Raw genomic sequence first — 13756 nt, forward strand, 5'->3', positions numbered from 1 at the left:
TAGTTTGTTGCTGGTTCCCTTCCCTAAAAATCAGACTTATAGCAGTCTTAAACTTAAAATAGTTAAGGCAGTTATACCGTCAAGGGTTGTGTGCTGAACGTGCTGTCATAGCTTGAAATGCAAATGTATTCAGGGCTCTGAGAAAATCGCGTTGTTACTTTCGCCCCGTGTTACTTTCGCCCCGTGTTACTTTCGCCCCGGTTTTCCCCTATATATACTCAGCAGATACCTCCGTTTGTGGACAGTTATCAGCATCCCTCCACCACCCCTTCTTCACACTTTTAATTCTGACCAATTACATACACGGGGGGTACTCTGGGTTCGGGCCAAATTCCGAGCTCAAAGACCTCCCCTCGGACAGCACGCCAAAAATGCATTTAAACTTACTCTCTATAAATTATATGTAAGTGTGAACTCGTGAAATGGCCTTTGTTGTGTGTTCCCGGGGCGGTTTATGTAAATTTTTGGGTTGGTGATGTCACTAACCCGTGAAGAAGCTCATTGTAGTCCCTACCAGCCGTTTGTTGTAGTCCTTAAAAAGTGATTTCAGAAAATATATCCCTTTGCTTTGAACTTTGAGCATTGCATGTTGTTTATGCTCAAACAGCAACATTACACACTAGCTAAAGTTAAAAAAGTGAAATCATAATCAACCACCTCTTTATAAAAAGTTTTTTGTTGCGCATTGAGGGATTTATGTGCTAAATATTTTTCCATCATAGTTTATGTGCATGTCTTCTTATAAAATAAAAACATTATCTGCCTCAATTGAGCACTAACAAAAACAATTTTTGTGCACATATGTATAATTTATGCACATCTCGTCGTTTCCATCCAGCGTTTTTTTAAGAGATATTCCAAAATTCACATAAAATAGGTGGATGTCAACATAGTGACACACAAACACAGACACAATTGTTTTTGTGCTAAATTTAAAGTCCTTAAAGGTGCACTATGTAAAACATTTTCAGTAAAATATCCAAAAACCACTAGGCCAGTGTTATATATTTTGTTCAGTTGAGTACGTACAATATCCCAAATGTTTCTAACTATTTGTAAATCGTGAGAAAATTGCTATTTTAACCAAGGAACCGGGACGTGTGAGGGAGTCGCCTGTCAATGGCGTCCTATCTGCGTTACCCTCGGTTTCCGGTTTTATTTTGCAGAAACGCTTTACTCTTACTGCAGTGTGAACAAGTGTCATAGCAGCCGTCCAGCGAGAGTAACGTCATAACATAATTGTTATTTTCAACACACTCAGATGTATCTAATATGATAAACAGAGCTGCGTTACCTCATACTCATGACCAGAAAAGCGGAAGTGGCGCTGGTGACTGTGGCATAATAAAAGTCCTGCCGGCGACTATGCCATAATAAAAGTCCTGCTGCTTGCGAGGCGTGTGTTGCGCTCTTCTTATTAACAATCGCTCCAGCGGCCTTGCTCAGCTCCACCACACTCTGTCCTGCTTCTGCTTCATACTATAGTAATGTTAATAATCGCATCCATGAACATGATTTCTGCCCGAGTCCTATCCCGATTCTTTTCCACCGGCTGTGACGTGAAGACCACATGTCCCAGGATTCTGCGCTCAAACATGGCGTCATCAAACTACGCCTTCGTTTTGAATAGGCGGCCTCTAGTGGACGGAAAAGTTACATAGTGCAGCTTTAACGAAATACAATACAATGTGTAAAATGCAATTTATAGTTAGTTCCAGTCCTTGATTCTGATTGGTCAATAGCTGTGCTTTATTTGCTCTCATTGATATTGTTCATTAAAGTTTGTATTATTGTGAGAGAGAGATTGAATGACCAAGTGTACAACAGTAAAGGGGTTTTTCCATGTCCTGACAGTAACAGCGCTCATTTGTCAGTTGCATGTTCACACAAGTTTTAGTCTTTTCTATATAAAAGTCTTAGCTATTGAGTGACTCATAAATACAGTCTTTGCCGCCATCTAATGGCGCAATAATGTAGTTTATGTTGCTGTCACTAATCTAGAGAACATTTGTTTATACATATATTTAAACTTTAAGCAAACATTTAACCCAACAGCTGGGTTAAAACACAACCCATTCACTGGATTAAAACAACCCAATTGCTGGGTTAGTCCATTTGCAACCCAACTTGGGTTGTTTTTCACCCAGGATTTTTTAGAGTGTAGATCAGTGGTTGCTGTTCACGGTCAGGGACTATTTTTTTTCCCGGCGGAAGGAAGGATTTCAGTGATTTTACTTCATGAAAGTTGCATTGATACATATATTTTGGCTTTAATGTTTGTATTTTGTGGTAACCCTTTTATACAAGCAGTAAGCCCTGTGAAGCCGTGCACTGTAAAAAATTATAGTGATTTTAACAGTAAAAGACTGTAAAAATGCTACGGTGAAAAACATTTCCATACTATATACAGTGAATAACTGTAATAGATCTAACCTTACATTTAATTTAATTATACAGTAAAATACCCTTAAATTTAAAAGGATTTGGAAGTGAAAAAGAACAAGTCATTGAGTAATTTACAGTAAAAAAACGTAGAACAGGGAATGAGACACTCCATCCTATAACGCTGAGGCGTTCCCCAATGCCTACTAGGATGTAATGCGAATTCCCTTTCGAAAGGGAACCATAAATTGACATTCCCAGAATTCCCTGCATGACACTTCGCATTTGATGTACTTTCATTGAAATAGCTGTTTCTTCTTAGTTTTTTCTAATCAGTTATGTTCATTAGGGTTTTATGTTACATCTAATGTTGTTAAATTAATGTTTATTGCATTACATTGTTACCATGATGGTGTTTAGTGTTTGTGTGAATGACACTGTGCACCTTCTATATATTAGTATTGTCCTCCTAAAAGCTGCTTGTGATGAGTTCTGATTCATCACGTGATTCTCATTACCACTGTGATTGGAGGTTGTCAGTCTATATCAAAGGTACATGACAGATATTAGGTTGGTAATTTAACATTATTTCAGGTAATGAAATACGTTTTTTTACCGTAATTTTTTATAGTGTTCACGTAATTATTACAATATAAACCTTTAAATTATATGGTTTTAAACTAAGTGCTGTCCCTTAAAACCTAAAATGTTGCTACCGTATATTTTACGGTGCCACAGCCACAGCTGCCGCTTTTTTACCGTAAATTTTATTGGGATTTTTTTACAATGTTTAACAGCTAAGGGGAGTTGTACGCAAGCGGAGTTTCACGGCTTCTTGGCTTGTTTTATTTTACACAATATGCACTTATCATATCACCATATGAATGTGACTGCAGTGACTTAACAGGATTAACAGCCATGTTTAGTCAAGTGTGAAGAAAAATATACTGTCGGCCAAGTTCAGCAACATCTATGCACATTTGGATACATGTATGTAATGTTCCACATGAATTAACCCGCAAAAACATGCATTCATTGGAAACAGGAAACAAACACTTACACAGCTCTTCCCTCTTCATTCAGGACTCTCATCATGTGAGCTGTCAATCAAAACACACTCCTCCGGGAGTCCGCCGCTGTATGAGGTTACAGGTCTCAGAATTGCACAGCAACTGAATCTCGAGTAACGTTTTGATGGAGTTCTCCGGTGACTAACTGTTTAAAGAAAGGGCTCGGAGGCGAGTGTCTCCTTTCAGTTGCCATCAGCGCTCTTTTTTACAGTATGATTAATTACGGTTATTACTTAACTGCCGTCTTGCGTTACATTGCCGTCATTTGCTGCGAGATGGAGCCCATCAGCTTCGCTCAGAGGCCAAAGGATTCGTTGAGTTTTATGAATGCTGCATGGGGCCCCAAATTTGCAGAACTCATGAACACCCTGCCTTTCCGGGACAGGGATGCGCAATTATGGTCATTACCTCACCAATGAGTGACAGGATCAAAGCAGTTCTGGTTCACCATATGGAAATACAGCCGGTACTAAAAGCCTGGACACCTTTATTTTAATATAGTCTATATCATAATTGATTGATCTACACTCTAATGCTGGGTTAAAAACAACCCAAGTAGGGTTTGTCCATTTTCAACCCAAATTGGGTTGTTTTTAACCTAGCATTTTTTAGAGTATATGGTTAGGCTATGGATATAATTTATAAAAAAAATGAAAATAGGCCTAATACAATTAATAAAGAGGTAAGGCGTAATAAAATGGGTCAGTGTTACTTTAGAACATACTACCGAGAATCTGAAGGGGAAAAAAACTGCATTCTTAACTATTTATTAGGGATAATGACATCGTGGGTTCAGCCAACAACTGTCTAATGTCACAGGACGCACGTCATGACGCTGAGAGAATAAAGTGTGCGCGCTCGGTGACGACAGTTTGTGTTTGACTTTTGTTGTCACTTACACATAGCCTATAATTATTTAATTCTTTACATTCTAAAATGTGGAAATAGTCATAGTAATAATAAAAATAAGTACATGTGTTTTAACTTTAGGTAAGTATACCTTTTATAGTCTCTTGAATTAAAACGCACCAGCTAGTATTTTAGGTGCATGTCATAAGGCGTATTTTTCCCATATATACAGTCATATTAATTATCTATGAAGATGTTAATAATGTTAATGCAGACCAAAAATGAAGTAATCACCGCGCTTTTTATGACCAAACAACACGTGTGTCCCATAAAAGAGCACGCCACAATCACAAAAATATGTACAACATAAAAACACCTAAATTCAACTAAATCGAGTGTAGAGATAAGGCTTAACTATCACAGTATATTTATATCGCCTATTTATTCAGAGTAAATCTGTTTTGGACGTCCAAAGTCTTCGCTTCGCTTTATAAAATATTCATAATCGGTTTGCCCTGATGAAAAAATATATTTAGATCAGTTTCTTTGAGTGGTAGAAGTTGTCACACTTATGGAATGACTTTCAACGAATACACATAAATCAACAGTTAAACGAAATAGCACAAATGTAAAAACTAGGCTACGTAAAATGTGAAAATAAACCATTGTTTTTGGTCAACAAATTCTGTAATTGAACTGCATAAAATAACATTAAAACACGTCTGACAAAAGAGAAAAAAATTACTCCAACTTTATGACCTGCCATTTATTAAACATATTCATGCGATTAATTTGTTAATATCTTTATTAGTTTACTGTTGTTCTCTTGTTTACTGAGCCACTATTAGAAAATTATTCGAAATATTATATTGGGATTTTATATTAATCAAAGAGAATTCACATATATATATATAAGAGAGTTCTGAACTAGATTTTTGAAACAAAACCACTACATACATTTGTTTAATTTGCTCTCAAACTGACATTAAACCCTTGTCAGTTTGACAAATTCTCTCAATTGTGTGGAAGTACTGTATGGGAAATAAACATATTTAATAGCCACACTTGATGAAAAAAAGTGCACTTACAGAAAATATAATATTAATGAAAAAAGGTCCACGTACGTGACTGTCTCTTAAAAAAACTGCACTTAAACGTCAAACTTAAAGTATATTTTAAATAATTTGATTTGAATTATCTTTTGCCATGCTTTAAGAACACTTATTTTGACGTGTTGACTAATTATTGCACATATAAAGTATATAGAGTATAATTATATCTGCAGTGTGTTATTTAAAAGTAATATATTTTAAATGTGAAATGCAACTTAATCATTACGAATGTGTAATTACAAATATATTTAAATGACATACAAATTTCGGTAACACTTTATTTTACAGTGTCCTTGTTACACGTTACATGTTACCGTAGTAATAACTATAAATTATGCATAATTGCATGCAACTAACCGTTAACCAACCCCTATTCCTAATCCTAACCCTATAGTAAGTATGTAGTTACTCAATATCACACAGTACTTAAATACATACTTAACACTGTAACATCGACACCTTAACATAAAGTGTAACCAAAATTTCAATAGAAATAACTGTACATTAAAGTATATTTTAGTTTATTATAAATGCTTGTCATTCGGCAGGGCAGTTTAACCACTTCAAAGACAATAGACGTATGACATTATATATAAAGTTGTACTTTACATGTTAAAAAACCTAGTACTCTTAAGTTTAACAAATTACATTTAATGTAGGCTAAATTAATATATACATTTAAAGTAATAGCTACATTTTTATGTAATTGCAATAACTTTAAGTGTCCGAAAACATTAATTTCAGAACACACTTAATTATTTTTCGCATGCATAGCCACAAAAATATGAATTGTCTCCACTGCATAACTCACTCTATAAGAGCCACATCTGTATTACACCTATCTTAATGTATTTAAATATAATTAAATAGCCGAATTAATTCAGAACATTTCATTTGGAAAAAAATGTGTTCTGTTTTTATTTCGTCAAAATCTTTTGTCAAAAATTGGGTTTTATTAACCTCACGCGCGCGGCCTGTAACAAATCTAAATAGGCCGACATTATTCAAATGAAACATAAAATACTTAACTGGGAAAAAATAGCGTTTGTATGCAGCCCATAGAGGACGGTCGATGCTGCAGTTTGCGTCATGATGGACGGACAGCTGAAGTGATCCGGTGGGCGTCTGAACCTCAGTCAAGCATTGCAGGCTGGCGCCAGAGACTACATCAGGTGTAGGGTTTCTGTTTGTTGTGGCCTGTGTACACTAATAGGCCTGTTGGATGTCACTGTCGGCGTCACCTTTTCGGACATCCACTTTGCTTCACCGAAGCACAAACCAATTTACCCCCATGCTTTCAGGAGGAGGAAGTGTTAGCGTGCAGACTGCTGTAATTAGGAACATGTTGGCATAATATTACGTTATTTAACCAAATATCTTAGGCTATTACATCTTAAATACAACAGCTTTTTATATCTATGCGCTGTTCATAAGTATTCAATAATACATTAGGCTATTAAAATGTAGGCGATTCAGTTCAATTCAATGCACTTTATTGGACTCTGGTGCCCACATAGGCTACACTGATCACAACACATAATACACACAAACCATAAAAAAGGGGGGGAAACGTATGTATTGTGAAAAGGATGAAAGTTAATAAAATTGTGCTCCATACATATATAGGCCTATATATAGCCTACTAATATTAATCTAAATAATATCGCTATTTTTAAGGGTTTTGAAACAATTTCTCAGATTTAGATTTTTCTTCCCAGTGACAGTGATTGAAGCGAAAGTTATGAATGAATCTTCAATTATTCCATACCAGTCTTATGAATTTCTTAAAAGAAAAGGCCATCGAAAAGCATTAACATTTTTGCTATCACTTCATTTTACAGCGTCATTGTTACACGTAGTAATAACTAAAATTATGAATATCACATGCAACTTACCCTCAATCAAACCCCTAACCCTATAAGTACATGTTGTTAATCAAACTCAGTACTTAAATATATAATTACACTGTAACGATGACACCTTAAAATAAAGTGTAACCCTTTATGTTAAGTTGTCATTGTTGTATATTGAGTAATAATAATTAACAACATGTACTTGGGTTAGGGTAGGATTAGAATTTGGTTGAGGATTGGCATGATGTAATTATGCATAATTTACTGTTGCAGGCCTACATGTAACATATGTAACAAGGATACTGTAAAACAAAGTGTTATATGTAGTAATACTGGACTATATTATCAGTAAAAACTAATAATATCAACTAAATCCAAAAATAAGGCTTGTTCAGTCAAGTTGAGGAAGACTTTCATACTTTAACATTCCATATGAACCGACACACTCGTTTTCCATTTGCACTTGAATTTATTTCTACTTGGTAGTCTTTAATAAATTAAACTTCGTTTTTGTAAACTATAATCATTCTTAATCATATTTAAAAAATAATAATTTTTAAGTGTTTAAATGTTATTACCTGAAATAACTTCTATTAAAAATGTATTCACTCCTCTTAAAAATAGTTTCCAAAATGTGTTGTGGAATCATTTTGTGTTCCATAAAGAATCTTTCAGTGAACAGTTCTTAAAAAGAACTATTTGTGTGAAGAACATTTGAATAATCTAAAGAATCTTTTGTGGAACGTCAAGATTCCATGGATGTCAACGGCTCTTCATGGAACCATCAATGCCAATAAATAACCTTTATTTTTAATAATAATGTTTAATGCAATATTAAATGGCATTTCAATCACAACACTCCTCTATTTGAGACTTTTTTTAAACAACCCAAAGCTGTTGTGGTTCGGACAGGTGATGATGGGAGGCACAGAATGGGAGGGGTCAGTCGGAGATAAGGACGCAGTCTATTAGATAAGAGCTCTTCTCTCCGCACCTTCAACGGCGGAAAGAGGAAGAGAGAGGCTATTCTTCACCCAGTGCTGCTTCTGCGAGGAGATATACGACCCTACACAAGAAGTGGACCGTATTCTTCTGCTTACCTGTGGACATCTGGAACTTTACAGAGTCAACTGATGTTGCTTTGCGTTTGAAAAGGTGAACCTTTCTTCCACCTTTCTCCAAGCACCCACACAAATCTCTCGAGCGATGCTTCCGAGTCCCGTGACCTCGACTCCGTTCTCGGTAAAGGACATCCTCAAACTGGAACAGCAGCACGCTCTGAATCCGCACGGGTTGATGGGCGTCGAGCAGGACGGTGTGCCGCTGCAGTCGCTTCAGCTTCAGTGCATGCAGAGCACTCTGAGCCGCAGTCTGGATCTGCTCTACAGCCCCGAGAAACACGGCGCGGGCGCAGGGGAGCAGCTCAAGTGCGCGCTCGATTCACATGACTTTGACATAGTCAGAAGCTCCTGCGGATCCCCAACGGAGGAGGAGATGGATCCCAACGAGGACACAAGTAGGATATTTATAGTTATCTAACAAGTAGGATTTAACCATCAGGAAATGTATAGTTATTATTTATATCTTCTTTGAAATATATACACTAAAAAAAAGCTTCTTTTTCGATTCAGAACGATTGGTAACACTTTACAATAAGGTTGTATTAGTTAGCATTAGTTAATGCATTAGTTAACATGAACTAACCATGAACAACACCTCTGTTCAGCATTAGTTAATCTTTGTTAACGTTAGTTCATAAAAATCCAGCTGTTCGTGGTTTGTTCATGTTAGTTCACAGTGCATTAATGTTAGCAAGATTTTAATAATGCATTGGTAGCCTAAATGTTGAAATGAACATTAACAAAGATAAATAAATGCTTTATAAGTGAGGTTAATTATAAGTTCATGTTAACTGATGCAGTTAACTAATGTTAACTAACGAACCTTATTAAGTGTTACCGAACCATTTTGGTTCCCCAGTCAACAGCTCTTAAAATAACCTTTTCTTATTGTGACGAACATTTTGACAATCTAAAGAACCTTTTGCCATTATAAAGAACCTTTTGTGAAATGGAAAGGTTCCATGGATGTTAAATGTTCCTCATGGCACCATCAATGGCGATAAATAACCTTTATTTTTAAGAGTGTAAGAGTAAAATTCCATCAAATTGAGATGAACAATCCTTACATATTATTCAAAATATGAATTAATAATTTTAAATGAGTCCAAAAATAAAACATTTTCAAGGGCCTATATATAGGGCCTATATCTTAAACTTAAATTGAAAAATGTATTAATACGAATCACAAACTAAATGTTCCATTTCGATTTATACAAAATGTTTTATTGTCGTAATCGAACAAGGGAATGAACCATTTAGTTTGTGATTCGTTCATTCATTTTTATTTTATTTTATTCAAATATGTTTCAATTGTGTTTGAGATGTAGTCAGAAAATGTTTTTTAAGCTCTATTTTTTTACTCCTTTAAAATTCTTAATTAAAAAAAAGAATAATATGTAAGGATTATTAAATTCAATTTGATGGATTTTTTACTATTAAGGGGGTGCAATTCAAGGAGTTAACTATAAATATAGGCTACTGTCAAATCAAGGATTTAGGAAATTAACGTTTTTTAGTTCGTTTTACATTTGTCCACCGCCAAGCTCCAAGAAGAACTTTGTAACATATTTTTTTAATGTAGGCCTACGTGTAGCCTATAGCCTAACTTCAAGAACCCAGAAACCAATTCACTGATCTGAGAAAAAAAAAAATCTTTAACCTCTAAAAGAATAGATCCAACTCTAAACCATCAGTGGTTCTTCACTGAACCTCAAGAACCAATGAAGAAAAGTCTCTAAAAACAAATTAGGATTGTATGTATGAATGCACATACTGACTGATCAGAATTCTGCTAAAATACGACACTTAGGCTATTTATCATTGAAATAACTGGGGAAGAAGAAAAAAAAAATATCTATTATTTGTACTATTGCTCTGTATTTATTGATCCATTTTATTCAGTGCATTTCACTTCATATTGCATTTTTAAGCTGAATATTTGACTATTATCTGAATTTTCAGGCATGTGTCCATTTGACGACTCCAGTTATAATGGTAGACAGGATGAGACGCCCCGGGAGAAGCCGAAGCAGAGGCTGCGCAGGAAACCCCGGGTGCTCTTCTCTCAGACTCAGGTGTTTGAGCTGGAAAGACGCTTCAAGCAGCAGAGATACCTGTCCGCACCCGAGCGAGACCACCTGGCCCATGTGCTGAAGCTCACCTCGACACAGGTCAAAATATGGTTCCAGAACCGGAGGTACAAGTGCAAGAGACAGCGGCAGGACAAAAGTCTGGAGCTGGCTGGCCCGCGGAGGGTGGCGGTGCCCGTGCTGGTGCGAGATGGAAAACCCTGCCATGGAGCCCCTTACAATGTCACTGTATCATATCCCTACAATAACTATTACAACAGCTATGGAAATAACCCGTACCACTGTAACTTCACCTCTGTGCCCTCGTTTGCCAACACAAGTCAAATACCGAACCACTTTGTGGATGTCAATTTGACGACGGGAAGTGTGGATGGGATCAGAACTTGGTGAGACGTGCAGGGCATCAGTCCTAAAAGAGGAGGCTCTGGATTAAGACTATTTAACCCAATGGCACTGCTGGGGAAAAACACTATAGACTGTTGTCTGATTTTATATATATTTTTGTTTTTTATATCAGTGGTTTACAAAACAAACAACACCAAATAAAGACTAAATATTTAATAGCATTAAGCTTCATTGAGATGTTGTCATGCTTGAGTCATTTTGAGATGTTTCAAGAACGCTAAATAATGCCTACGGCGTTTATCTTGAGATAGATAGGCTGTGTTGATTGTTATTGGCGTGAAATAACGATCTAACATATATATTACTGGAAAATAAAATACTGCTGTGTCTGTGAGTTAAATTGTGACAAAACTTTACTCGGACCACTACCATGCAAAAATTAAATCTGAAAAAAATTATTAGGCCTACATGCATCAATTTCTACTGTATTTTTCGACTTGATTTATAGCACTCATTTTCAGTTTGTCCTTAAAATATTATAGGCAGCTAATGTATTTCAAGTGGATTTCGTTTACAATAATTCTTTGAATAACCGACGGGTTTCTGAAACATAAGGCTCGATAAATCCAAGTTTTAATGCAACGTAGGCCTATGTTAAATTATTTCGATTTTTTTTATTCTCCTTAGAAACAGTCAAAAATGTGAGCTCGTTCGGGTTGCAGACATGTAATTATTGCAGTTATTTTTAATATATATATATATATATATATATATATATATATATATATATATATATATATATATATATATATATATATATATATATATATATATATATATATATATATATATATATATATATATAGGGTTAAATGGGACACTTTTTCCTAGTCATCTCAATGGCAAAAAGTGTCCCAATCAACCAATTATTTTTCGTTGGTATAACCCAATAAAAGTCCGGTTTATTCAGTCGTATTTAATATATTAGAGAGTAAGACAGAAAGAAAGTACGCAAGAAAGAAAGAAAGCAAAAAAAAACTGATGTTCTAATGATGGTTCTTTTAGGCTACCGTTTTTATTTTTGTCTAGGCTATGGCTTGGTGTCTCAGGCAGTGTAATTTACATTTCAAATTAATATTAGTCAACAACACGAATATATTTGAAGATCTGGGCTAAAGTTAGTCAAATCGATTAAAACAAGTGATAAACCTAAAGTTAAGCAAGACAAGACACCCCAGTGCTCTGTAACACCACAAACTAAACAAATGAAATTATCTCCCAATCTTAACGCTTTCCAATGAGCTTGTCATTACACTCGCATTAGCCAAACAGATACAACAATTGAAGAGTCGCGATAAGTCCGAGTGCTCAGGATGCAGCGCTGAGAGTAAACAGAGCCGCAGACACGCCGGCACTCTTTCAGCCCTGTCTCCAGATCTGTCAGGGACACGATTCAAATCAAATCTGACTGCGAGCAACCTGTGATAGGATCTGATAAAGCAACCCTATAGGAGAATGTTGGCCATTTAGCGCCCTGTTGGAAAACGACAACAATAGAAATAAACTCTTAGAATGTGTAATGGTTGTAATGGTTATAATGGGAATTGTATTGTTTTAATGGAAACTGTAATGGTGTGGATGTGTGGGTAATGCAGTGCCTTCTATTGGTGGCATGTTAAAATCATTAAATCCTAATGGAATATTGCCTAAAGAGTGCCAGGACTCTATTACAAAACCAGCCCAAAGGCCAATCAAAAATAGCCCAAACAAGCCCCGTGACCCTACAAATGACAAAACTCAACATATGCCACTCCCATACCTAAAATGCATATTGTACAGTCACTGTTGCGTTACACACAATTCTATCGTCAAAATGCTATCATTACTTCAATTAGACCCACTTTATATTAGGTGGCCTTAACTAGGCTAATAACACTTGAATTAATCATTTGATACAATGCACTTATTGTGTACATACATGTTTTACATTATACTACATTTTTAAAAAATACCTGCATGTAATTACATCGAATTCATTTCTGTAGTTACATTTATAATGTTGACCCTACCCTTACCCATACCACCTGTCCCTAACAATATCAGCAAAAGTGTGTGCAATATAATATGAACACAATAAGTACATTGTACCTATTTTTTGATGTAAGTACATAGTAGTTAAGGCCACCTAATACAAAGTGGGGCCCTTCAATTAGCTCATTGTGTCTGCCTTAAATTGCTAACTGCGTATTTTTTTATCTGAAAAGCATAACTTGGGCACATTCATTTCTGATAACAGACCACTCTAAATTGTAATGTAGGCACATTTCTGTAGCCTAAAACTGCTTTGAAAGGATAAAGGCTATAGTGAAAAGCGCTATAAATAAAAACAATCACTAGCCATAGCCTATAATCATAAACAGTGTTTTCATAAGAGAGATAGGCTCTTTCTAGCAAAATTCATAATCTAGCACAATGCTATCACTGGTTGAATGTATAATATTTCAATACGCATTTCAGTGAATTTTATTCAATACGCATTTCAGCCTATAGGCCTATGTCAAACCTTATAAAATAAAATAAAAATCCACACGCAGCAACAGTTTACAATTAGGCTAGCCCAATTCTGCAGGAAATCCGCGAACTTGCTGCTACTGAAACCATTAGGTGATGGTTTTAAAGGCTATGCTTGATGGTTTTTAGTATGTTTGTAATGGTATTTTTAGTGGAAACCATTAGTGTGTGTGTGTGTGTGTGTGTGTGTGTGTGTGTGTGTGTGTGTGTGTGTGTGTGTGTGTGTGTGTGTGTGTGTGTGTGTGTGTGTGTGTGTGTGTGTGTGTGTGTGTGTGTGTGTGTGTGTGTGTGTGTGTGTGTGTGTGTGTGTGTGTGATTTATGAGGACACAAATTTGTATAATTAGGCTACACGGGTATTACGA

The 13756-nt window shown here is 35.8% G+C and overlaps 1 protein-coding gene across 1 annotated transcript; it reads left to right on the top strand.

The window, feature by feature from the left end:
* Nucleotides 1-8472: 8472 nt before the first annotated feature.
* nkx2.7 (NK2 transcription factor related 7) lies at nucleotides 8473-10867 on the top strand (the record flags this gene model as incomplete). The annotated part of the gene is made up of 2 exons (XM_079826389.1): nucleotides 8473-8782; nucleotides 10350-10867. The coding sequence occupies 2 exons, from the start codon at nucleotides 8473-8475 to the stop codon at nucleotides 10865-10867; spliced, it is 828 nt and encodes a 275-aa protein (XP_079682515.1).
* Nucleotides 10868-13756: the final 2889 nt, after the last annotated feature.

The sequence above is a fragment of the Gobio gobio genome, assembly GCF_949357685.1.
Source record: "Gobio gobio genome assembly, chromosome: 10".
NCBI classification, from domain to species: domain Eukaryota; kingdom Metazoa; phylum Chordata; class Actinopteri; order Cypriniformes; family Gobionidae; genus Gobio; species Gobio gobio.